The sequence below is a fragment of the Ailuropoda melanoleuca genome, chromosome 10, assembly GCF_002007445.2.
Source record: "Ailuropoda melanoleuca isolate Jingjing chromosome 10, ASM200744v2, whole genome shotgun sequence".
Classification (NCBI taxonomy): Eukaryota; Metazoa; Chordata; class Mammalia; order Carnivora; family Ursidae; genus Ailuropoda; species Ailuropoda melanoleuca.
In genome coordinates this window covers 67,273,351-67,298,264 of record NC_048227.1, presented here as the reverse complement: position 1 = coordinate 67,298,264, position 24,914 = coordinate 67,273,351, and the positions used below count along the sequence as shown (strand labels likewise).

At 38.9% G+C, this 24,914-nt stretch overlaps 1 protein-coding gene across 6 annotated transcripts in view; it reads left to right on the top strand.

Annotated features, from left to right (window-relative positions):
• FAM184A (family with sequence similarity 184 member A) overlaps positions 1-24,914 on the top strand; it is a 117,923-nt gene that overhangs the window by 33,957 nt on the left and 59,052 nt on the right. For all 6 annotated transcript variants that reach the window (XR_004628113.1, XM_034669050.1, XM_034669053.1 and 3 more), the window contains exons 2-6: positions 8,177-9,031; positions 9,951-10,086; positions 11,481-11,662; positions 14,036-14,233; positions 17,614-17,736. Coding sequence is in view for 5 of the 6 variants with exons in the window: in XM_034669050.1 (XP_034524941.1) it covers positions 8,177-9,031; positions 9,951-10,086; positions 11,481-11,662; positions 14,036-14,233; positions 17,614-17,736 (1,494 nt within the window). In the remaining variant the exon portion in view is untranslated. The remainder of the gene's footprint in view (positions 1-8,176; positions 9,032-9,950; positions 10,087-11,480; positions 11,663-14,035; positions 14,234-17,613; positions 17,737-24,914) is intronic.

Genomic DNA, 24,914 nt, shown 5'->3' with positions numbered 1-24,914 from the left:
GCCGGGATCACGCCCTGAGCCGAAGGCAGATGCTTAACCGCTGTGCCACCCAGGCGCCCCTTCAACACCTCTTTTAAAAAAAAAAAAAAAAAAAAAGCACTGGACTCTGCTGCCTCCTAAACCATCATCCTCATTGCCCCTAGTTGCTTCTCTTACCCACAATTTTCTTGGAGTTTTTCTCTACCAGTGGACTGCCTCCATTCACTTACCATCTACTCACCCACTTTTGCCACTTATCCTCCAGCTCTTCCCACATCACTCTACCAAATGTGCTCTCAAAGACCTACTTCTGAGATTTAGATTCTGAGTGTGGGGGCTTTAAGTCTTCATTTTTCTTGATTTTTTTTTTAAGATTTTATTTATTTATTCCACAGAGATGGAGACAGCCAGCGAGAGAGGGAACACAAGCAGGGGGAGTGGGAGAGGAAGAAGCAGGCTCATAACGGAGGAGCCTGATGTGGGGCTCGATCCCATAATGCTGGGATCACGCCCTGAGCAGAAGGCAGATGCTTAACCGCTGTGCCACCCAGGCGCCCCCATTTTTCTTGATTTTTGAGCAGCCTTCAACAAGATATACTGTCCATCCCTTGCATCATAGACCTTGGTCCTCTGTCTAAGGGTCTTCATCTCTCCAGCATGTTTCCTCTGTCTGTGGGTCCTCATCCTCCCTGCCGCCCCTGAACCCTGTCCAAGGCCTGGTCCTCAGTCTTTTTCACTCTTTTTTCAGGAGTTTCTCCCCTCTGGATCCCATTTAGGCCAACAGCTACAAGTACTGCACTGTGAGCTTTTCTACCTTTCCAGCTCTGGAACCCAGTTTTCCCATCACAGAGTCCAGTGCTTTTTCATCTCCGTGCTTTCTGTTCTTACTGAGCCTTTGGCCCTGGATTCTCTCTGTATGTAGCTTTCCCCTTGACATTTTGACTAAATGAAGAGATCCTGGTTAAGATAAAGTAAGCATTTCATTCAGAATAAGGGGAAACTCCTACATTACCATTGTCACCCCCACCCCTTGCAAAGACTTATTTTGTATTTCTTCTCCTTTGTATAATTTATTGAAATTTTACTTTGACTAACGGAGTAGATATTTCTTTAATGTTGGTCTCCACCAGCTGCATGAGAACAAATACCATGTATATGCATCCAGTTCACAGTTGTGTTTACTGTGCCAGTTATAGGTCTTGGCACATAGCAGGTGTGCAATATGTTTTTGCTGAAGGGAAGAATAAATGAAGTAGGAATTGACCGTTAAAGATTTGCCAGTAAGTTATCAAATTTTAACTAGGTAATTGGATTTTTAAAAATTTTCTCAAAATACACGTTCTTTTTCATAAGTAAAATGATTAACATTCACTATTGTTTAAAAAATTTAAGTATGACTTTTATAAATGTTTTATTTCAGTGGGTGATTTTTAAGGAAATTTTCAGGGTATCTGTTGGTAATTAATGTTCCTTTAATTTTCTCTTTCTGATTGTTAGGTTTTTCTAAAATGAAAGCATTTTCAGTCCTGATTGTTATTTTAGCATTATTAATGTTAATCTTTTAAAAGGGTTTAATGTTGGGGCACCTGGGTGGCTCAATCAGTTAAGCGTCTGCCTTCGGCTTAGTTCATGATCCCAGGGTCCTGGGATCGAGTCCTGCATCGGGCTCCCTGCTCAGCTGGAAGCCTGCTTCTCCCTCTCCCACTCCCCTTACTTGTGTTCCCTCTCTCGCTGTCTCTCTCTCTGTCAAATAAGTAAATAAAATCTTAAAAAAAAAAAGGGTTTAATGTTTTCTAACTGTAATAGTAACATGTATTCATTATTGAAGGTTCAGAAATACTGAATATCCCCAGTTAAAATTTGGCTTATTTCTTTACATATTTTTAATATATATCTGCACATACTTACTCACATTTTTCCCCTCTATAAGATTGGATCTTACTGATAACAGCATTGCATATTTGTGGTCTCTTACAAGCTTGTTCTTATATTATGAAATATTCTCCTAATGAAATGTGCATTTTAATGGCTTCATGATACTACATTGTATGAATTTACCATCATTTATTCAATGATTCTGTTACTTTAACAGTGTTAAAACTGTTGGTATAATATGCAACAATTTAGCTTAACATATTTTAAGCTAATATACACATACTTTTCAGTGAAAGTACTTTATTACTAATGAGTTAGATTTTAGTGGGAACATATTTGTATATTGCCAATGTATTAGTTCAGTCTGCCATGACAAAGAACCATAGTCCTTCCCACCGTATCTTCACATGGCTGAAAGAGGGAGGAAGCAAGCTGTCCGGTGTCTCTTATAAAGGCACTGATCCCATTATGAGGGCACCACCCTCATGATCTTGTCTAAACATAATTTTGTCCCAAAGGCCCCATCCCCAAAAATGATCATATTGGCTGCTGGGCTTCAGTAGATGAATTTTGTTGGGGGAGGGAGATGGACACAATTCATTCCATAGCAGCCAACAGTGAAAACTATTTCAGAAACTATTTGTTGTTCCCTACGTAGCATTTTAAAAACTAGGACGTAGAATTGTTTTCATTTTATCCATGGGTAAGATTATCTGAAAATCTTCATAGAAAAAGTAAAAATTCTAACTATTCCTTATTCATCATGGAATATGTGGTTAAATTATACATTATTGGCATAAAATGGAACTGTGAAATTACATGAAATTGCTGAAATGACTGTACTGTCCCATTCTCTGAATGTTCATAGTTCCAGAAAAACTGCAAGTGCTTAATGTCTTTTAAAATAGTCTATGAAAAGAGACATTAGAGAGTTTCCTTTTCCTGTGTGGAAAATAATAGCCAGTTTTATGGGTGATTATTATCACTTACCCAAGTTTCTTTTAAAATTAGTCTCATTCTGTCCATAAGTGTTACGACTAATAAAAAAGACTTACCATCTTATAGTGCTTTATATTTTTTGAAAAATCTTTGTATAATATCATTTTTAAATGTCAGTGATAGATTGATCTTATAACAATGTCTCTAGAATAGAATAAATATGATCTCTATTTAATATTGAGAAACTTGAAGCTTGGAGAAATTAAGTTATCTTACCTAGGGTCAAAAATCCGGTTTGGATCAGTTCTGTTACTTCAAATCGTATCTTCTGTGTGTTCAAAGAATGTAGAACATTTCTATTTCTTTGGTCTGAGAAATAGTAATTAATCAGAGAAAGATACTTTAAAATGGTTACCTTTGTAATTATGTAGAAAAGTGAACAGTTAGAGAGGATTCTGGTCTTGTTAATGTCAACTCAAAAATTCATATATATCATTCTCATTTAAAAATAATATCATTAAATAGGGGTGTATTTTAAAGAGTCATTTAAAAGTACTATTGGGGCACCTGGGTGGCTCCGTCAGTTAAGTGTCTGCCGTTGGCTTCATGTCATGATCCCAGGGTCCTGGGACCAAGCCCTGCATCGGGCTCCCTGCTCAGTGGGGAGCCTGCTTCTCCTCTCCCTGCTCAGTGGGGAGCCTGTTTCTCCCTCTCCCCGTCTTGTGTTCTCTCTCTTACTCTTTCTCTCTCTCAAATAAATAAAATCTTTTTAAAAAATAAAAACACTATTAATTTGTTATTTTGCTTGGCATCCTTTTATTCTTTTTTTTTTAAGTTTTTAGAAACTTTAACATTGTGGTCCTGGAAGATACTGTTTTATGGCCAGTAGAATATTGTATTTCTTTTATATAATACAGTTTCAGAACCAAATAATTGGTTTTCTTAATACGTGAGTTGTTGTGGTTGGAACCCTGGACTATTTGAGACTAAACAAAGCTATAAATTCAGATATTTTCTAATTTTGGCTGCCAATTTTGGCTGATAAGATGGCTTGGCATGTCTATATCAGAACAGGAGTCAGTAGTAAGGTCTCTTTCACAACTACTCAACTTTGCTGTTGTAGTGGGAAAGCAACTGTAGGCTATCCATATGCGAAGGGCATAGCTGTGCGCCAGTGAAACTATTTACATAAGACAGGCAACAGCCATATTGGGCCTGCAGGTCCCAGTTTGCTGACCCCTGGATTAGAGTATCAAGTGAAATAGAGCTCTTCACCATAATATTTCCCTATTATTTGTCAGATGTTTTATTTACTTAAAGTCTATTCTTTTTAACTTAATGCTTTCATTTTGTATGCTACTGTACTTTTATATTGTCAGCTACTTTTCTAGGCTCTCTAACATTCTCACACAGCTTTCCAACATTTTTGTCAACACCCCCAAATTTAATCACTTGAACATTTACTGATTATCAGAAAGGAATTTACGGATCAGAAAGGAATGAGTGGTGGTAAGGAAATGGAGGTACTGGTTTTAAAGAAAAGATAGACTCCCATGGACTTGGTGGCCTTGGAAGACTTATTAAAGGATACGGGACTTGAGCTGACCCTTCAAAGACTGCAGGGAAATTAAGTATTAGAAAAAAGAGAAGAGTATTTAGGGGTGCCTGGGTGGCTCACTCGGTTAAGCGTCTGCCTTCAGCTCAGGTCCTGATCCCAGGGTCCTGGGATGGAGCCTGGCATTGGGCTCCCTGCTCAGTGGGGAGCCTGCTTCTCCCCCTTCCTCCCTCCCTGCTCATGTTGTCACTCTCTTGCTCTCTTTCTATAAATAAATAAATTAAATAAATAAATAAATAAATAAAATCTTTTTAAAAAGAAGAGTATTCGTTTTTTTAAAAAAGATTTATTCATTATTTATTCATTTACTTATTCATTTGACAGAGTGCACAAGCAGGGGGGAGTGGCAGGCTGAAGGAGAGGGAAAAGCAGCCTCCCTGCTAAGCAGGGAGCCCCAGATCTGGGGCTTGGGATCAGGATCTGAGCTGAAGGCAGATGCTTAACCAACTGAGCCATGCAGGCACCCCAAAAGAGAAGAGTATTTAATGACCTTTTCAAGATCATTTCCTGGGATAAAATGATGAAAAGTATAACTTGTTTTTCTCTAGGGATTCCTTCTCTTTGCATTATCTCTTTTCCTTCCATGTGCTTTGTATGATGGATAAGGGATGCACACAGACTGTCCTGGGAAGGTCTAAGACCTGTGGCCTACACCACTCTAGCAAATGGACTTCTCTCCAGCTGGTTGGTGTGTTTTTCCTTAGTGCCTCTTTTAGCCATTTCTGGGCATCCACATGGTAGGCAGATATGACCTTGTGGGTGGGTTGTAGGAGACCACCAACTTTCTTGGGTTACAAGCTACATTTAAGCTTAAATGTGTAAATGAAAGGAGTCTTTCATGGGGATCTTTGCTAGCTCATTAGGGACATAACCTGGGGTTTGGAATTAGTTATACACAAAAATAAACTCCAAATGGATGAAAGACCTCAATGTGAGACAGGAATCCATCAAAATTCTAGAGGAGAACATAGGCAACAACTTCTATGACATCGGCCAGAGCAACCTTTTTCACGACACATCTCCAAAGGCAAGAGAAATAAAAGATAAAATGAACTTATGGGACTTTATCAGGATAAAGAGCTTCTGCACAGCCAAGGAAACAGTCAAAAAAACTAAGAGACAGCCCACGGAATGGGAGAATATATTTGCAAAGGACACCACAGATAAAGGACTGGTATCCAAGATCTACAAAGAACTTCTCAAACTCAATACACGAGAAACAAATAAACAAATCATAAAATGGGCAGAAGATATGAACAGACACTTTTCCAATGAAGACATACAAATGGCTAACAGACACATGAAAAAATGTTCAAAATCATTAGCCATCAGGGAAATTCAAATCAAAACCACACTGAGATACCACCTTACGCCAGTTAGAATGGCAAAGATAGACAAGGCAAGAAACAACAATTGTTGGAGAGGATGTGGAGAAAGGGGATCCCTCCTACATTGTTGGTGGGAATGCAAGTTGGTACAGCCACTCTGGAAAACAGTGTGGAGGTCCCTTAAAAAGTTAAAAATTGAACTACCCTATGACCCAGCCATTGCACTACTGGGTGTTTACCCCAAAGATACAGACGTAGTAAAGAGAAGGGCCATATGCACCCCAATGTTCATAGCTGCATTGTCCACAATAGCCAAATCATGGAAGGAGCCGAGATGCCCTTCAACAGATGACTGGATTAAGAAGCTGTGGTCCATATATACAATGGAATATTACTCAGCTATCAGAAAGAACGAATTCTCAACATTTGCTGCAACATGGACGGCACTGGAGGAGATAATGCTAAGTGAAATAAGTCAAGCAGAGAAAGACAATTATCATATGATTTCTCTCATCTATGGAACATAAGAACTAGGAGGATCGGTAGGGGAAGAAAGGGATAAAGATAGGGGGGCTAATCAGAAGGGGGAATGAAGCATGAGAGACTATGGACTATGAGAAACAAACTGAGGGCCTCAGAGGGGAGAGGGTGGGGGAATGGGATAGGCTGGTGATGGGTAGTAAGAAGGGCACGTATTGCATGGTGCACTGGGTGTTATATGCAACTAATGAAGCATCAAGTTTTACATCAGAATCTGGGGATGTACTGTATGGTGACTAACATAATATAATAAAAAATCATTAAAAAAATGAAAAAAAAAACAAGAAAAACTATAAATAAGCATTTATTTCCCTTCTGTTGGACATATTTTCCTTTGGAGGTAACTAGCAGGAGAAGTAGCTGTCAAGACAAATGGGGTCTTGCCATCTCTCAGTCTTTTTGCCTTTGTTATGATTACATCTCACAAAGTAGAGCAGACCACATGAGTATATGGGGAGGGGATTGATTCTTGAAGACAGGGTCCTATGTGGAGAGAGTGGAGCCCGGGCAATGGGGGTATGCCTCCAGTGTGTCTTCTTCTTGCATAAGTACAGCTGTAGGCCAGGCAGGTGACGGCCTAGATTTAGCAGTAGGATCTAGACTTACCAGGGTATGTGAAGAGCCAGGGAGTCTGTCTCCATTGCATCAGGCTACATAAACAAGTTCTCTACAAAAATGGCAATGCTTTTGCAGCTTCATTGCAGTTTCTGCCTTTTGGTGCTGGAATTCATTTCTAAAGCCAGAATAAGATCACGTTAAAATGAGCAAAGCTCCAGGACACTGATTTTTAGCTTCCCGATTGTTGGATTGTATAGTGTTCATTTCTTTTTACTTCAGAAGAAAGTGGGTGCATCTCTAAGCCTTAAGTAATAGTCATGAATGTTGTACTATTTGACCACAGTGGTATGATGCACGGTATCAAAGAACATGCAAGAATGGGAGCATTACTCTAAAGGGAATGTTTTGTCATTTGGAATTAAGGTTGAGGAAATCTTAACGGAATCATTAAAATTCAAGGACTAAAATGAAAATAAAGACCTATATGCAGGATGCTCTGGCTCTAGGGACCTGGCTTGCCTGGAGACAGAGGAAGAATTAGGCAGTGAGTAAAACTACAGAGATTGATATGTGAGCAGAAAAGTATGAATTGGATTTTGTAAGGAGACCTCTAGGAACTTGAAGAGTATCAGCTTTAAAAACAGACTATAGAGGGGGGCGCCTGGGTGGCTCAGTCGTTAAGCGTCTGCCTTTGGCTCAGGGCGTGATCCCGGCATTCTGGGATCGAGCCCCGCATCAGGGTCCTCCCCTGGGAGCCTGCTTCTTCCTCTCCCACTTCCCCTGCTTGTGTTCCCTCTCTCACTGGCTGTCTCTCTCTCTGTCAAATAAATAAATAAAATCTTTAAAATAAAAAATAAAAACACCATAGGGGAATTAGAAAAGAAAATCTCTAAATTTAGAACCTACCAGACATTAAACAGATGAAAGAGGCCTTTAGGAAGAGTTAGGGCCTAGAGCTTCCACACATGCAAACCCTCCCTTCCTCTGGGACACTCATGTAGGGCAGATACTTACTCTGAGGCTCCTGGCCCTCACCCCCAAGCTAGACTGGGCCATATGGAAAACCCCTTTCTTCTAGACTATGTGGCCTCCTTTGCCTCTTTTATCCTGTTTCATTTGTAGTAAAGTCTTCAGGTGCAACTTTTAAGGTTGGGCCGAGGTAAAACTAGCCAAGTAAATCAATCTATGAATCCAAAACAATGCATGAATTTTTGGTATTTAGTATTTACCATAGCCAATATTATGTGTGTTGAAAAATATCAGTCCATATGAAAAAATTAACTTCCAGTAAGAAAAGAACATGGTTTGCTGAATTGCTTCTCCCTTTTTCAAAACCATGCAGGTAATATATGCTTTAAACACTAAAAATGATGAGCATGAATCCGCAATCCAAGCCCTCAAAGATGCTCATGAAGAAGAAATCCAACAGATTCTTGCAGAAACAAGAGAAAAAATACTGCAGTATAAAAGCAAAGTAACAGAGGAGTTAGACCTTAAGAGAAAGATTCAGGTTTTAGAAGCATCATTAGAAGATCACATAAAAATGAAGCAGCAGGCTTTGACAGAATTTGAAGCTTACAAGCACAGAGTTGAGGACATGCAACTTTGTGCAGAAGCCCAGCATGTCCAACGCATAGTAACCATGTCTAGAGAGGTTGAAGAGATTAGAAGGAAATTTGAGGAAAGATTACGGAGTTTTGGACAACTCCAGGTACAGTTTGAAAAAGACAAACGCTTGGCATTGGAGGATTTGCGAACTGCTCACAGACGGGAGATCCAGGAGCTGTTGAAGTCACAGCAGGATCACAGCGCCTCGGTCAGTAAAGGGCAGGAGAAGGCGGAGGAGCTGCACAGGATGGAGGTGGAGACCTTAAACCAAACACTGGAAGAGCTAAGACTTGAACAGAAAAAGCTCATTGAGGATTATGAAGGCAAGTTGAATAAAGCTCAGTCCTTTTATGAGCGTGAGCTTGATACTTTGAAAAGGTCACAGCTTTTTACAGCAGAAAGCCTACAGGCTAGCAAAGAAAAGGAAGCTGATCTTAGAAAAGAATTTCAGGGACAAGAAGCAATTTTACGAAAAACCATAGGAAAATTAAAGACAGAGTTACAGATGGTACAGGATGAAGCTGGAAGTCTTCGCGACAAATGCCAAAAGCTTCAGGTAGCACTTGTTACAGCAGAGAACAGTGTTCAGGTAAGTAAAGAATGTCACGTTAAACGTATAGATCCCCCCCACCCCGTAGCTGTCTTTCTCTTTCCAGTTAGACGACTTCAACTTTTTTTTCCATTTTGCTTTCTCCTACTTTTCCTTTGTGAGAAAATCAGTTAAGGGGTAATTCCGTAGTTATTATTTCCAACTAGAACTTCAGATATTAAAAGCCCCATCAAGATAACTTAAAATCTTACTGATTATAAAAGGATTTTATTGAAATAACATGTTAATATTTTTCACAAGTGGCTTTAGAGAGTTAAAAAAATTGGGCTTTGGGTTTAATTATGTTTTCTCCTTTACCTTCATTAATAATGACCTGCCCAGACAATGAACAAAAAGTTGATTGCTTTATAAACTTGAATTAAATAGGCATATGGCACATGTTTGAAAAAAAAGCCGAGAAGTCCCTACAAATTTTGTTTTACTGGCATAGAAAATTTCATAGCTGTTTGTAATATCTGTGCAGTTTTTGAGTGAATTAGAAGGGTAGAATAGCCCTTCATGATTGGGTCGTATGATTTATGAAGATAAGTTACAAGTGTTATCAAAACATATAAAAGTAGGGGCGCCTGGGTGGCACAGCGGTTACGCGTCTGCCTTCGGCTCAGGGCGTGATCCCGGCGTTCTGGGATCGAGCCCCGCATCAGGCTCCTCTGCTAGGAGCCTGCTTCTTCCTCTCCCACTCCCCCTGCTTGTGTTCCCTCTCTCACTGGCTGTCTCTGTCTCTGTCAAATAAATAATTAAAATCTTTAAAAAAAAAAACATATAAAAGTAGGTATTATTAACTGCGATTTTTGAATAAGAGAAAGTTGATGCTTGTAATTTGAATTAACATCATTAGCTTAGCTAATGATTTAACATCATTCTTGCATATTAATAATGGCTATTTGATCATTCTTAGGTTCTTCAAAAACAGCTTGATGATGCCAAGGAGGGAGAGATGGCCTTGTTGAGCAAGCACAAGGAAGTGGAAAGTGAGCTAGCAGCAGCCAGAGAACGTTTACAGCAACAAGCGTCAGACCTTGTCCTCAAAGCCAGTATGTGTGACCACAGTTCTTGGTATATTCCTCAGCTAAAACCAACACTAAAATGTTAATTCAAGACAAAATTTGCCTTTTCTTCCCATATTTTAAAATTATTTAGACTCTAAACCTGTTAAAGAACTCTAATTTCTTCTTAATCATAAGTAAGATAAGCAGATGACAACTTATTTTTAGGAATATATATTTATAGAAAAATTAAGAGTTAGCAACAGTAAATCATTCACTAAAAGAAAAGCAAAGCATTCTTTCTAAGAGGCTTTTTGTTCTTTAAAAACATGTGTTTAAAAAAAAAAACATGTTTTAAAGTATTTAAATTAGTGGAACTATATGTGAATGACAGTGTCCCATCTCATTTGGTTTATTAACAGGGAGCATTTTACATACTAAAGCTGAGTTGCCCATCCTGCTATGGCTAATGTGCTTGTTTCATAGCCCTTACTAGAGGAGGTGGTGACCCATGTCATGTGCCCAAGTGTTTATTGTGCCAGGTGAAGCCATTTGAACTAGTTCTCTGAGGATGTCATTTGGCTCATCGGCAAATCCCATATAACCTTTCCCCTGAGTAGGAGTTTTTCAACTTTAACGTATACTAAAATCACCTCAAGGGCTTGTGCAACCACAGGTACTGGGCTCAGCTTCAGAGCTTCTGATACAGTCGGTCTGGGGTGTTCTTCATTGCCAGCCAGGGTTGCAGGCCTGCTGGTCCAGAGCATTGAGAATCACTGTCCTGACACAAGCTTTCTGAGACCCTTTCTCTCATACTCATTTTTCGTCTCTCTCATCACCCCTTCCTCTTTTTTTGTTGTCATTATTTTTTTCTTTGACAACTTCACTGTCCTTATCTGTCTCTTAATCTACCTTAGTTCTTTATCACATCTCTTGTCTGAAACAAATTCAGTTTCAACCAAATAGCTGCCTGCCATCTTTACTGCCTACATACAGATTTCTTTGTCTTTTATGAGAATTTGAAAAAAGAAGAGATTAGAAAAGAAAAGACTACTCAATTTGGCACCATGGTATTAGTGCATCCTCTCTTTGTTTTATTCCCAAGGATTTTATATGCATCCCTAAGGAGTTGCTTCCTACTTCAACTTGTGTAGTTGGAAATCTTAAAAAAAAAAAAAAAAAAAAAAAAAAGGTTCCTGGGTATAGGGGGCAACATCAGGGATGTGAAAATGGACTTCTTTCTAGTTTAAGTTATTCTACTTGGATAAGTATTCCCATGTAAGTATTTCTGTTTTATACAGTGAAGAAATCAAAGTACTATTTGTGCGTGCAGACTATTTATTTCACGCAGGTAGTAAGTACAGTTGTGTCATTAAATATAAACAGTTCTATACCACAATGCAATAGATTTTAAAGTGAAGGTTTTCTTTTTTGGGGCATAGGTCATATTGGAATGCTTCAAGCAACTCAAATGACCCAGGAGGTTACAATTAAAGATCTAGAATCAGAAAAATCAAGGGCCAATGAGAGATTATCTCAGCTGGAAGAAGAAAGAGCTTTTTTGCAAAGCAAAACTCAAAGTCTGGATGAAGAGCAAAAGCAGCAGATTTTAGAACTGGAGAAGGTAAAAAGCAGTGGAGTCCATCCCCTCTCCCCCAACACCAAAGAAAGGAAAAGAAAAAATGTTCAGTTTTCATCTGTTTCAAATTTGATTTAAAATGTTACTTCTACTTACAATCTATCTCTTAATTCTAATAAGTTTTTGTTTTTATTTTGAGGAAAAATGGTATACAGCTGGACTATCCCATATTGTGTCTGTTCAGAATATTATTAATAATTTTATATTCGGAATATTATTAACAATTTTATAATGTAAAAACTTAAGACATTTCAACCTATTTCAACCAGAAAATGAATAAACGCTTATTCCTGTGGCATGTACATTTATGCTTAATCGTATATATTTTTGTATTAATGAAATCTATTATTGCATATACACCTAGGAAATTTCTGTAAAACTAAAAAGAACAACAAGCATCAAACTCTGAAAATTCCTATACCAACATATTGAATTTCTAGATTAAACAAATAACACATATCATTTGTAGAATAATTGCTAAATATTTATTGCAATTTTTCAGATATTCACAATACTGAGTGGGAGTTTTGTATACTTCTTTTTCTTTCCCTCAACAACCAAGCATATTCAAAACCTTGCCATTGTTCACCTCCCATTCACTCCTTACCCAAGTGTCATGTGGTTTCTCTTACCACCACTCCACAGAATCTGTGTTTGTCCCAGCCTCTACTGACATCCTGGTTGCTGGATTTGGTGAATCTTGTCCAGCTGTGGTACTCACTCCTCTCTGATTTATAGCGTCTCTGTTTTGGTGTTTCACATTCTTGCACATTTTCCTCCTGTCTCCCTGGCCTTGCAGTCTTATTTCGGGGTTTCCCTCCTCCATCTGTTCCCTTACTGTTGATGCTCCCCAGCATTTTCACCTCATTCTACGGGCTCATCCGGCTAGTAGCATAAAACTTGTTCAGTGATTGCTCCCAAATCTGATGGTCTAGGACTCCTGTGTCTCTAACTCCCACAGGGTACGTTGGTTTCTCACAAATGTTTCAAATCAGCATACCTAGAACTTTCTCCCCTCGAAAGTACTGTTATTTTTTTTACTCCTTTTTTCAACTGGTAGCACTACAGTCAGTCTGGTTTGGCAAATCAGTCATTATTGATTACTGTTTCCTTAGCTCTGTTATCTATTACCAAGTCCTGTTGGTTTTCTCCTCCCTTAATGTATGTTTTATTCCATCGTCTGCCTTCATACCCTTTCACAGCTTCTAGGTTTAGCTTTAGGTCCTTGTGGCCTGGATTTCAGTTACAACTTCCTAACCACTCTCCCTGCCTCAGTCAACTCACTGGCCTACTGCCAACGTGATTGTTGTTAAAAATATGTCAGATATGTAATTGCAGTGATTTCTCATTCCTGTCGTAATGAATTCCAGAGTCCTTAGCATAAAAGACCCTTCCTCATCATTTCACTCCTGCCTCCTGCTGAGACTTATCCCTCACCACTGTCAGCCTTGTGTCTTCTGTTCTGTCCACACTGCTCAGCTGTATGGTCTTCCTGTCTACCTGAACTTCACCACCTGGCAGACTACTGCTCATCTTTCAAAATGCTGGAAATGGTTTTGAATTCAGGCTTTTGACGTCAGATCTAGGTTTGAAATTTTCTCATCTCTCATTTCCTGATGGGCTTGTGAGATTTAAATGAGAGAATGTGTCATCAGCAGCTCAGATGTTTTCTCTTCTGGAAAGCTTTCCCTGATGTATGTATGTAGTATGTGTGTGTGTCTCTCTCTCTTTCACACATACACACACACATATCCTTTCCCACCCCATCCAGGTTTTCTCTCCGAGATCTCTCTCTCTCTCTCTCTCTCTCTCTCTCTCTCTCTCTCTCACACACACACACACACACACACACACACATCCTTTCCCACCTCTTCCAGATTAGGCTCCTTTACTGTATGCTCTTACAACACATGATGTACACTCCTTTCATAGAACTTACAAAATTGTATTGCCACTGTCTTTTTCCTTTTTCCCATTATTAGACTGTGACTGCTTAAAAGGCATATAACTGGCACTCAATAAAATTGTATTGAATAATATCATCTGAGTGGTAAATTGGTAAGCCGTTTTGTGTACAGCTTTGACATACAGGAAGCCTTTCTCTTAAGCTCACAGATGTGCTAACTTGCACTTCGTTCTAACCTAATAATAGTTTATTTTATTACTTGTGTTAAAATTATTCATTTTGCCTGTGCTACTCTTTTTCTGAGACATCAATGATGTAATCTCATGTCCAAAGCCTAAATCCCGTAATGCTCAGTTCATTCAAGTTTATGTATTTACTGAGTATTCAAAATACTAATAGCAGTAATGAAAAAAGCAGGTGCAATTATTGATCTTTATTTGCTTTAATTTTAGAAAGTAAATGAAGCAAAGAAAACTCAGCAAGAATATTATGAGATGGAGCTAAAAAACCTGCGAAATAGATTGGAAGGGGAGGTAGCTCAATTAAATGAGGCTCATTCTAAGACTTTGGAAGAATTAGCTTGGAAGCACCACATGGCAATTGAGGCTGTCCACAGTAATGCAATTAGGGATAAGAAAAAACTGCAAGTGGTGAGTACAAATTCAACGTAGCCTTGCATTGTTAAACTGGAGCGGTTTCTGTAATGATCCAGTGTGACCCATACTGTGGAGTAAATGAGTTGCTTCATTCTGATGGCTGCTCTCTCATAATCACTCTGTAAATCATGATTCAAAGAGTAACATATTTAAAAATTGTTGACATGGGATGTAGTTTATACAGTTGATATGAAGCATTCCTATTTTGTTTAAGCCGTGGTAGAAACACTCCCTTGATCTTGAGCTGTCTCTTCGTGAGACAGCATCTTAGATGAACTCCTCAGGAAGCCTCGACGAATTGCAGCCCTTATGCTCCTGTAGATGTTTCCTTCCTGTTGCGTAGGAGAAAAAGCAAGGTGTCTGACAGATGTGGGCCTGACACTGAGCTCGTGGCTTACTCGCTGCCTAACCTTGGGTCTCAAAAGCCACGCCTCAGGCTCTTCATCTGACAGAGGAAGGTAAAATCCATCTTGTAATGTTCCGTGAGGGTGAAGTGGATAAAATGTTGAGCACTCAGACATGTGCTAGCATATAGTGATAAATAAATGTTAGTTATTAGTATTTCTTACTGTGTGCCAGGCACTGCAGTGATGTTTTCCATCTGTTTTATTTAATCCTCACAACAATCTCATAGGTTTAATTGCTATACCCTTCTTCCCGAAGAAGAGATGGGGGACAGAGAGGTTAAACACTTGGCGCAAGCACGTGCAACTAGTGAGAATCAGGTCTTGAATTCAGGTCTTAGATATCAAATCCTAAGACATTTAACCACCACACATAGGCATGTATTCATGATGGTTGTTATATGTTTTATGTAATAGCATTTTACTGTTTACTAAGCTTTTTTATATATTCCTTATTACTTAAGACTTGGAGGTTAATGTCATTTTATTATATAGATGGTGAAATAGGTTTAGTAAACCTAGATGATTTATTCAGTACCACTAACCTAGTAAATAGAAGAGGTTGGATATGAATTGAGATATTTGCCTCTATGTCTCTTCCTTTTGTGATGCAACGAGTTGGGAAAAAATATTCAACACCTGAACTTAATTAAAAGTTCAAATACAACTTCCTGTTAAAGTGTTATTTCTATCTAAACTTACAATATTATGTTTATGTAGCTGGAGACAAAACTTAATGACATGTTATTTCTCAAAATTGTGGTGGTTGTTTTCTCTGTGCCAGCACACCATTCCAGAACACATTTGTGCAGCTTTAATTAGGTGGTGCCCGTGCATGCTTACTGACTGTACATATGTGCCGTGTGCTCAGGGATTTAGGGGGAAGTGTTTAGTGGTAACTGCTGCTTCAGTTAGCTCTTCCATAGCTATTTTGTGTTACTGTTTTTTCATTTCTACATCCCTTATTCACCTTAGCCTTTTCCTCTCTTTTCATAGTATTTAACTTGCAGGTGTTCTGCCTCTGTCTTTCTTTATTCTTCCATATTAACTTCTAAGTACTAGAATCAAGGCATCTTTCATCAATATCATTTTTGCCTTCTTCCTTCTCTCCTAATTATCCCCTTGCCTGTTGAATTTCAATTTCTGAGCCACCTAAAAATCTGCTTTATGCTACTTGCATTTCTTGTGATCTTTCTTTAAAATGTGGTTGCTATAAAACAGATGACATGAATTTCCTGTGAACATAGTCAAAACTTATGATAGCTTTATCTGTACCCTTCTCTTTTCTCAAAATAACTTATCACTTGCTGCTTCATTCCTCTCTTGCCTAGCTAGCTCATGTCTGAGCCTAAGCTCAAACCACCCTCCTTTAGAATAGTCTTTCTCCAATGTCAGATGATCTTTTAAAGAACATTTACCGAAAGATGACTTCTCCATTCCTTATTAGTTATCAAAAAGGATTATATTTTCTTTGATAACTTTAGTTTACCCACCCTATTTGAAAGTGAATATATAGAGAATCCACGCAGAAAAGAGTTAACATAGGAGACCTGAAGCTGCTGACCTTAAAAAGGCAGGGGGCAAGGTTGGCCCTTGCTAGCATCTGGGAACTTGAATTTCAGGAGGGTTTCCATCATTCCCTGATAAGAATGGCTCATGTGCTTAAGGGTTTTTGCAAACAATATGGTTTGTACTGAACATCTGCTTTCTTTCTTGAAGTCTGGAAGTTTGGCACGTGCTATTCAGAGGGCACCTACGTCATTAGCCCCCAGTGAAAAACCTGGGCACTAAGTCACTCATGAGTTTTCCCGGTAGACTGAATTTCACATTATTGTCACAACTTTCTGGAGAGTCCTGTGTGAGGACTCTTGAAAACTTGTGCCTGTTTTCCTGCAGACTTCGTCCCATACCCCTTTTCCCTTTGCTGATTGTGCTTAGTATCCTTTTGCTGTATGATCAATTACAGCTGTGAGTATGACTTGATGGTGAATCCTGTGCGTTATCCCAGCAAATCATCAAACCTGGACTTTGCCTTGGGAGCTCCACAGAACCCTGTTTCTTCCTCTTCTCACCTTGCACTATAGAAATATTGAACCGCCTGTAACATAACCAGGCTCTTTGCGCCCCATGGTTTTTGCACAGGTTTCTTCTGTCTTCTGCTTCCCTCTTGCGTCCCCACTATGTCTTACTGATGCACTCCTTCAGACTTGATTTAGGAATTGTGTTCTCTGTGCAGGTTTCCTCCCCAAGCTAGAACTTATCAGTTCTCCATCCATATACGCCTGTAGTCCCTATGGTCATTTAATTTTCATCATTATTCTTTAATTGCTTGTTACCTTCAGCTTATTAAGGGCAGACCCTATGTCTTACTGTCTGTATATCCCAAGTATTAAGTAGCATGCCGAATAGTGGGTGTTCTTCTTCAGTAAGTATCAATTTTACTGGTATTGCTTCTTTTGATGCCTTAGTTTTGTACTTGGTAATTCTTGACTGTGTTCCAGTGTTCCAGAACTGTTCCTGGATTTTGGGGGTTTTTTTTAATGTAAATATAAAAGAATTCTGTATTCAAGAGATAGTTAGAATTTTTTCTTTATCTCCCCAAATTATCACTTACATCATACATTTCTGTTGTTGACTTAGCTTGATCTATACCTGTCAGATATTCTTACCATTCAAAATAATTATTTAACCACATCATGAGTGGTTCAAAATGATAGAATATAAGCCCTTAAGATTAATTAGACTAATAATTCAAAAACTAAGTGATGTACTGTATGGGGACTGACATACATAATAAAAAATTAAAATAAATGGAAGGAAGGAAAAAAAACTCCAATATTATTATTTAAGGATAAGGCTAATTTGAAAACTAGAGTATCAAAATATAAAGCAGAATGGCCTTTTTCTTGAAGTCTTTGAAGTATATAATATTGGCAATTTTGTTAATTTTTAAAAATGTCTTTTCCTAAGGAATTGGAAGAACAATATAAAAAGGAGAAACTAAACCTGGAAGAGGATAAAAGTCAGCTTCAAGAAAAGTTGGAAAACCTGAAGGAAGAGCTGGAAGACAAGCTAAATACAGCCAATCAAGAGGCAAGAATTCTTTAGGCTTATCACCTGTGTTATGTCTTATCGGTAACATCTTATTTGGTAACATCGTGTATGTAGGTGAGCCTCACTGATGGTAAAATATCTTGAGTAAATATAATCACACGCTTTCACTGATGCTGAGTTTTTCATAATACATTGGTTGTATCTCTCCAGGTAAAAATTTACTACCCAAAACATCAGACCAAAGTGCTTTTGTGGGAAAAAGCAAAACAAAGAATAACATCACCTTGTAAGAAAGAAAACAGAAAAGGTTTATCTACCTTTAGTAAAACAGTGACTGACTCTTCTGTACATTGTATCTCTATTTTAAAAAGAGAGACATTATAAGTTCTAGAGAGTGACATCTAAAATAACTTTTAAATGCCATAAGAAAATAGTATTGTTTAGCTTAGAAAAGACTAAGAATAGAGTATAAGAATGTTTACAAATCAAGTTTTGAATAAAATAAATGTAAAGACAATTTAAAAATTATAATATTGTTTGTTCTATTCCTTTCCCTCTATTGCCCAGGTTCACCTATGCCCTAGGATAGCCTCCCTGTTGTCTTCTTGTCCTTCCATTCCAGTTCATCCTTCATGTGGACAGTCTTGTCTTGTAGAGTGCTCTTCCTAAAACAAGTCCATGTCTGGACATTTCTCATCTTGTCAGCTGTTCCTACCTCACTAGTGTCATCTCTCCCAAGAGTCTTTAAGTCCTACTTTCTCATCACTCAGCTTCTGCTCACAGAAACCATGCCAAAACATGAGCACCTCAGGACATGCTAATAATTTGCACTCAGTCTTCTTTAATTATCTTCAAACATTTATCCAGAGAAGGCACCAATCACCGTGTTTGGGAATGATAGAATCAAGATTGTTGCAGGTTTCCCCTGCTTATCTGTAAGTAGAGTGTCCTGTGAAACCTTTTGTAAGCTGAAATGGTGTAAAGCGAATAAGTAGTTACCATTAATTTATACAAAAAAAATTTTTGAGCATTCCAAGACCCCAAAACTAACCTGTCTCAGGCTTTTCTGATACCTTAGGATCCATCTTACTAACAGATGCACAGATGCTCACAGATGCAGTTCAGAACTATGGTGGCACGATACTAAGGTGCTAAGTGTAGTTACCAGAACGGGGACGTGGCGGGGCCGCTCTCTCTGGGATGCACGCTACCTCTGTAAGGGCTCGCTGCAAAGCAAATGCCGAACGCTATTTTACTTTTTGCCTTTTTCTGTAAAAGTGAAAATCTCTCCAGATTACTTTTTGGTTAGCAAAAAATGTGGTAGGTCTTTTATGAAAGTGAAGTGGCGTAACATGAACTTTGAAAAAGCAGGGGATACACCTATATTTGTATCACCTGTGTTATGGTCAGCCTCTCTCCTCTTGTCCAAGGTAATTCACTGCTGGCCCCAGATTTGCGTACCTCTCTCAGCAGAGTGTGATCCTTGTAGTTATAGTGTCCCACTCTCAGTAGAAGGCAATTTAGTGACCATCTGTGTTTCTCAGGAAGGTCCCCCAGGGTCTGCTCTCAGTTTGAAACGGTTTAAGTATTTCTCCAATCTACACACTGTAATTTCACTGAGAAGAGTTCTAATAAACATGTAATTGATATTCCTTTTAGATACATTCTCAATTATGCTTTGGGACCCTGGTAATGTTTGGTGCCATATTAGAATTGCTTCCCAAGACTCATCCCTCCACATGCATCTGCCCTTTCCTTCAGCCTGGACATCTTTTTACTTGTCCTACTTTGCTGGGTAGGATCTCTAGAGATAAGCCTTCTTGTTTTGTTTCCTGCTCTTAAAGTGAAGGATATCAATATTTTACAATTAATCATTATACTTCTCTAAAATTTTATTTTATAAATGCTCTTAAACAAGTTTAGGAAATTCTCTTATAACTAGTTTCTTAAAAAAATCACAAATTGATGTTGATTTTTCTGCATCTATTGAGATCATACTTTTTTCCTTTAATTTGTTAATGTGGTACCTTATACTAATTTTCTTTTTTTTAAAATTTTATTTTATTATATTATGTTAATCACCATACAGTACATCCCCAGATTCCGATGTAAAGTTTGATGCTTCATTAGTTGCGTATAACACCCAGTGCACCATGCAATACGTGCCCTCCTTACTACCCATCACCAGTCTATCCCATTCCCCCACCCCCTCCCCTCTGAAGTCTTCAGTTTGTTTCTCATAGTCCATAGTCTCTCATGTTTCATTCCCCCTTCTGATTACCCCCCTTTTCTTTATCCCTTTCTTCCCCTACCGATCATCCTAGTTCTTATGTTCCATAGATGAGAGAAATCATATGATAATTGTCTTTCTCTGCTTGACTTATTTCACTTAGCATTATCTCCTCCAGTGCCGTCCATGTTGCAGCAAATGTTGAGAATTCGTTCTTTCTGATAGCTGAGTAATATTCCATTGTATATATGGACCACAGCTTCTTAATCCAGTCATCTGTTGAAGGGCATCTCGGCTCCTTCCATGATTTGGCTATTGTGGACAATGCAGCTATGAACATTGGGGTGCATATGGCCCTTCTCTTTACTACGTCTGTATCTTTGGGGTAAACACCCAGTAGTGCAATGGCTGGGTCATAGGGTAGTTCAATTTTTAACTTTTTAAGGGACCTCCACACTGTTTTCCAGAGTGGCTGTACCAACTTGCATTCCCACCAACAATGTAGGAGGGATCCCCTTTCTCCACATCCTCTCCAACAATTGTTGTTTCTTGCCTTGTCTATCTTTGCCATTCTAACTGGCGTAAGGTGGTATCTCAGTGTGGTTTTGATTTGAATTTCCCTGATGGCTAATGATTTTGAACATTTTTTCATGTGTCTGTTAGCCATTTGTATGTCTTCATTGGAAAAGTGTCTGTTCATATCTTCTGCCCATTTTATGATTTGTTTATTTGTTTCTCGTGTATTGAGTTTGAGAAGTTCTTTGTAGATCTTGGATACCAGTCCTTTATCTGTGGTGTCCTTTGCAAATATATTCTCCCATTCCGTGGGCTGTCTCTTAGTTTTTTTGACTGTTTCCTTGGCTGTGCAGAAGCTCTTTATCCTGATAAAGTCCCATAAGTTCATTTTATCTTTTATTTCTCTTGCCTTTGGAGATGTGTCGTGAAAAAGGTTGCTCTGGCCGATGTCATAGAAGTTGTTGCCTATGTTCTCCTCTAGAATTTTGATGGATTCCTGTCTCACATTGAGGTCTTTCATCCATTTGGAGTTTATTTTTGTGTATGGTGTGAGAGAGTGGTCAAGTTTCATTCTTTTGCATGTAGCTGTCCAATTTTCCCAGCACCATTTATTGAAGAGACTGTCTTTTTTCCACCGGATGTTTTTTCCTGCTTTATCAAAGATTAGTTGCCCAAAGAGCCGAGGGTCCATTTCTGGGTTCTCTATTCTGTTCCATTGGTCGATGTGTCTGTTTTTGTGCCAGTACCATGCTGTCTTTGTGATCACAGCTTTGTAGTACAGCTCGAAATCCGGCATTGTGATGCCCCCAGCTTTGTTTTTCCTTTTCAACAGTTCCTTGGAGATTCGGGGCCTTTTCTGGTTCCATACAAATTTAAGGACTATTTGTTCCAGTTCTTTGAAAAATGTCCTCGGTATTTTGATCGGGATAGCATTGAAAGTGTAGATTGCTCTGGGTAGTATGGACATTTTAACTATGTTAATTCTTCCAATCCATGAGCATGGAATATTTTTCCATCTTTTTATGTCTTCCTCAATATCTTTCAAAAGTGATCTATAGTTTCTAGCATATAGGTCCTTTACGTCTCTGGTTAAGTTAATTCCAAGGTAACGCATGGTTTTTGGTGTTATTGTAAATGGGATGGATTCCCTAATTTCTCTTTCTTCAGTCTCGTTATTCGTGTATAGAAATGCAACTGATTTCTGGGCATTGATTTTGTATCCTGCCACCTTACTGAATTGTTCTATAACTTCTAATAGTTTGGGAGTGGATTCCTTTGGGTTTTCCATATAGAGTATCATGTCATCTGCAAAGAGAGACAGTTTGACTTCTTCTTTGCCGATTTGGATACCTTTGATCCCTTTTTGTCTTCTGATTGCTGTTGCAAGGACTTCTAGTACTATGTTGAATAATAGTGGCGAGAGTGGGCATCCTTGTCGTGTTCCTGATCTTAAGGGAAAGGCTTCCAGCTTTTCCCCATTGAGAATAATGCTTGCAGTAGGCTTTTCATAGATGGCTTTTATGAGATTGAGAAATGTACCCTCTATTCCTACACTCTGAAGGGTTTTAATCAGGAAAGGATGCTGTATTTTGTCAAATGCTTTTTCTGCATCAATTGAGAGGATCATATGGTTCTTGAGTCTTTTCTTGTTGATATGATGTATCACATTGATTGATTTGCGAGTGTTGAACCATGCTTGCATCCCAGGTATGAATCCCACTTGGTCATGATGGATAATCCTTTTAATGTACTGTTGGATTCTATTAGCAAGGATCTTGTTGAGGATTTTGGCATCCATATTCATTAGAGAAATCGGTCTGTAATTCTCCTTTTTGAGGGGGTCTTTGCCTGGTTTGGGGATCAAGGTAATATTAGCCTCATAGAATGAGTTTGGTAGCTTTCCTTCTGTTTCTATTTTTTGAAATAGCTTTAGGAGAATAGGTATTATTTCTTCTTTGAATGTTTGGTAGAATTCCCCAGGAAAACCGTCTGGGCCTGGAGTTTTATTATTTGGAAGGTTGTTTATCACTGACTCAATTTCTTCATAGTTAATTGGCCTATTTAAGAAATCTATTTCTTCCTGTTTCAGTCTTGGTAGTTTATAGGTTTCCAGGAAGGCCTCCATCTCTTCCAGATTGTTTAGTTTTTTGGCATATAGCTGTTGATAAAAGTTTCTAATAATCCTTGCAATTTCAATGGTGCTGGTCGTGACCTCTCCCTTTTCAGTCATAATTTTAATAATCTCAGTCCTTTCTCTTTGTTTTTGGACAAGTTTTGCCAGTGGTCTATCAATTTTATGGATTCTCTCAAAGAACCAGCTTCTAGTCCTGTTGATCTGCTCTACTGTGGTTCTGGTCTCTAATTCATTGATTTCTGCTCTAATCTTGGTCAACTCCTTCCTTGTCAGTGGGTTAGGCCTGTCCCTCTGTTGCTGTTCCAGTTTCTTGAGGTGAGAATATAGAAACTGCATTTTAGATTTTTCTATTCTTTTGAGTGAGGCTTGGATGGCTATGTATTTCCCCCTTAGGACTGCCTTTGCAGTATCCCATAGGTTTTGGACCGTTGTGTATTCATTCTCGTTGGTCTCCATAAATTGTTTAATTTGTTTTTTGATTTCCTGGTTTATCGAGTCATTCTTGAGCAGGATGGTTCTTAGCCTCCAAGTGTTTGAGTTTCTTCCAGGTTTTTCCTTGTGGTTGAGTTCCAATTTCAGAGCGTTGTGGTCTGAGAATATGCAGGGGATAATTTCAATCTTTTGGTATTGGCTGAGACCTGTTTTGTGTCCCAGAGCATGATCTATTCTTGAGAATGTTCCATGGGCATTTGAATAGAATGAGTATTCTTTGGTTCTGGGGTGTAGTGTTCTATATATATCTATGAGGTCCAACTCGTCGAGTATGGCATTCAAAGCCTTTGATTCTTTGCTTAGTTTTTGCCAGGGTGTTCTGTCTATTTCTGATAGTGGGGTGTTGAGGTCCCCTACTATTACTGTGTTCTTATCTATATGTCTCTTTATTTTGGTTAAGAGTTGGCTTGTGTATCTTGCTGCTCCCCTGTTGGGGGCATATATATTAATAATTGTCATATCCACTTGTTGAATACTTCCTTTAAGAATAATATAGTGCCCTTCTGTATCTCTCTCTATGGCCTCTAGTTTAAAATCCAGTCTATCTGATATGAGAATTGCTACTCCAGCTTTCTTTTGAGGTCCATTTGCGTGGAAGATGGTACTCCATCCCCTTACTCTAAGTCTGAATGCATCTTTGGGTTCAAAATGAGTCTCTTGTAGACAGCAAATGGATGGGTCATGTCTTTTTATCCAATCTGCAACCCTGTGGCGTTTTATGGGAGAGTTTAAGCCATTTAGATTGATAGAGATTATTGACAGATATGATTTTAATGATGCCATTTCTCTTTAAAGTCTTTGTATCGGTTGTGACTTGCTGCTCTGTATCACTCTTGGGGCCTTTTTACCTTTATAGAGCCCCCCTTAATATCTCCTGTAGGGCTGGTTTCGTGGTTACGAAATTGGTTAATGATTGGCGATTTTGGAACGTCTTTATTTCTCCATCAATTCTGAATGACAGCTTTGCTGGATAAAGGATCCTTGGCTGCATGTTTTTCTCTGAAAGAGCTTTAAAAATGCCCCCCCAAGCCTTTCTCTCATTCCAGGTCTCTGTAGACAGGTCTGACGTAATCCTGATACCTTTGCCTTGGTACGTGAGAAATTTCTTTGCCCTGGCCGCTTTCAATACTGTATCCTTGGATCTAATATTTGCGAATTGCACTATGACATGCCGTGGCGTAGGTTTGTCCTGGTTGAGCTTGGATGGGGTCCTCTCTGCCTCTTGGACACGAATGCTTGTTTCCCTTGCTAGATTAGGGAAGTTTTCAGCTACAATTTGTTCAAATATCTCTTCTAGACCTCTGTTTTTCTCCACCCCTTCAGGGATGCCGATGATTCTGACATTGGATCGTTTCATAGAGTCAGTAATCTCCCGTAATCTACATTCGTGGGCGTGGATTTTTTTAAGACCAGCTTCTATTTTCGTTTTTTCTTCTACTAACCCATCCTCCAATTCGCTAACGCGTTCCTCTGCCTCGGTGACCCTGGCCGTCAGAGCCTCTAGTTTTGACTGTATTTGGCCCACTGAGTTTTTAATTTCTGTCAGATTCGCTCTCATTTCTGCCCTTAGGGATTCTATATTCTCAGCAACGCTTTCTCTGATGCTTTTTTCAAGTTTACTCATCATCTTGACCATTGTTGCTCTGAATTCCATTTCTGATAATTGGGATACATCCATATGTATTAATTCTGTGGCCGAGGCCAATTCTGTGGCAGAGGCCACAGACTCATTATCTTTTCTTTGCTGGGGGGGACTTCTCCTTCTCGTCATTCTGATGAAGAGAGATTGCAGGGTTGTCCAGAGCCCAAGTGTTGACTGGGACCCAGGCCGTGCGCCCTTGTTTT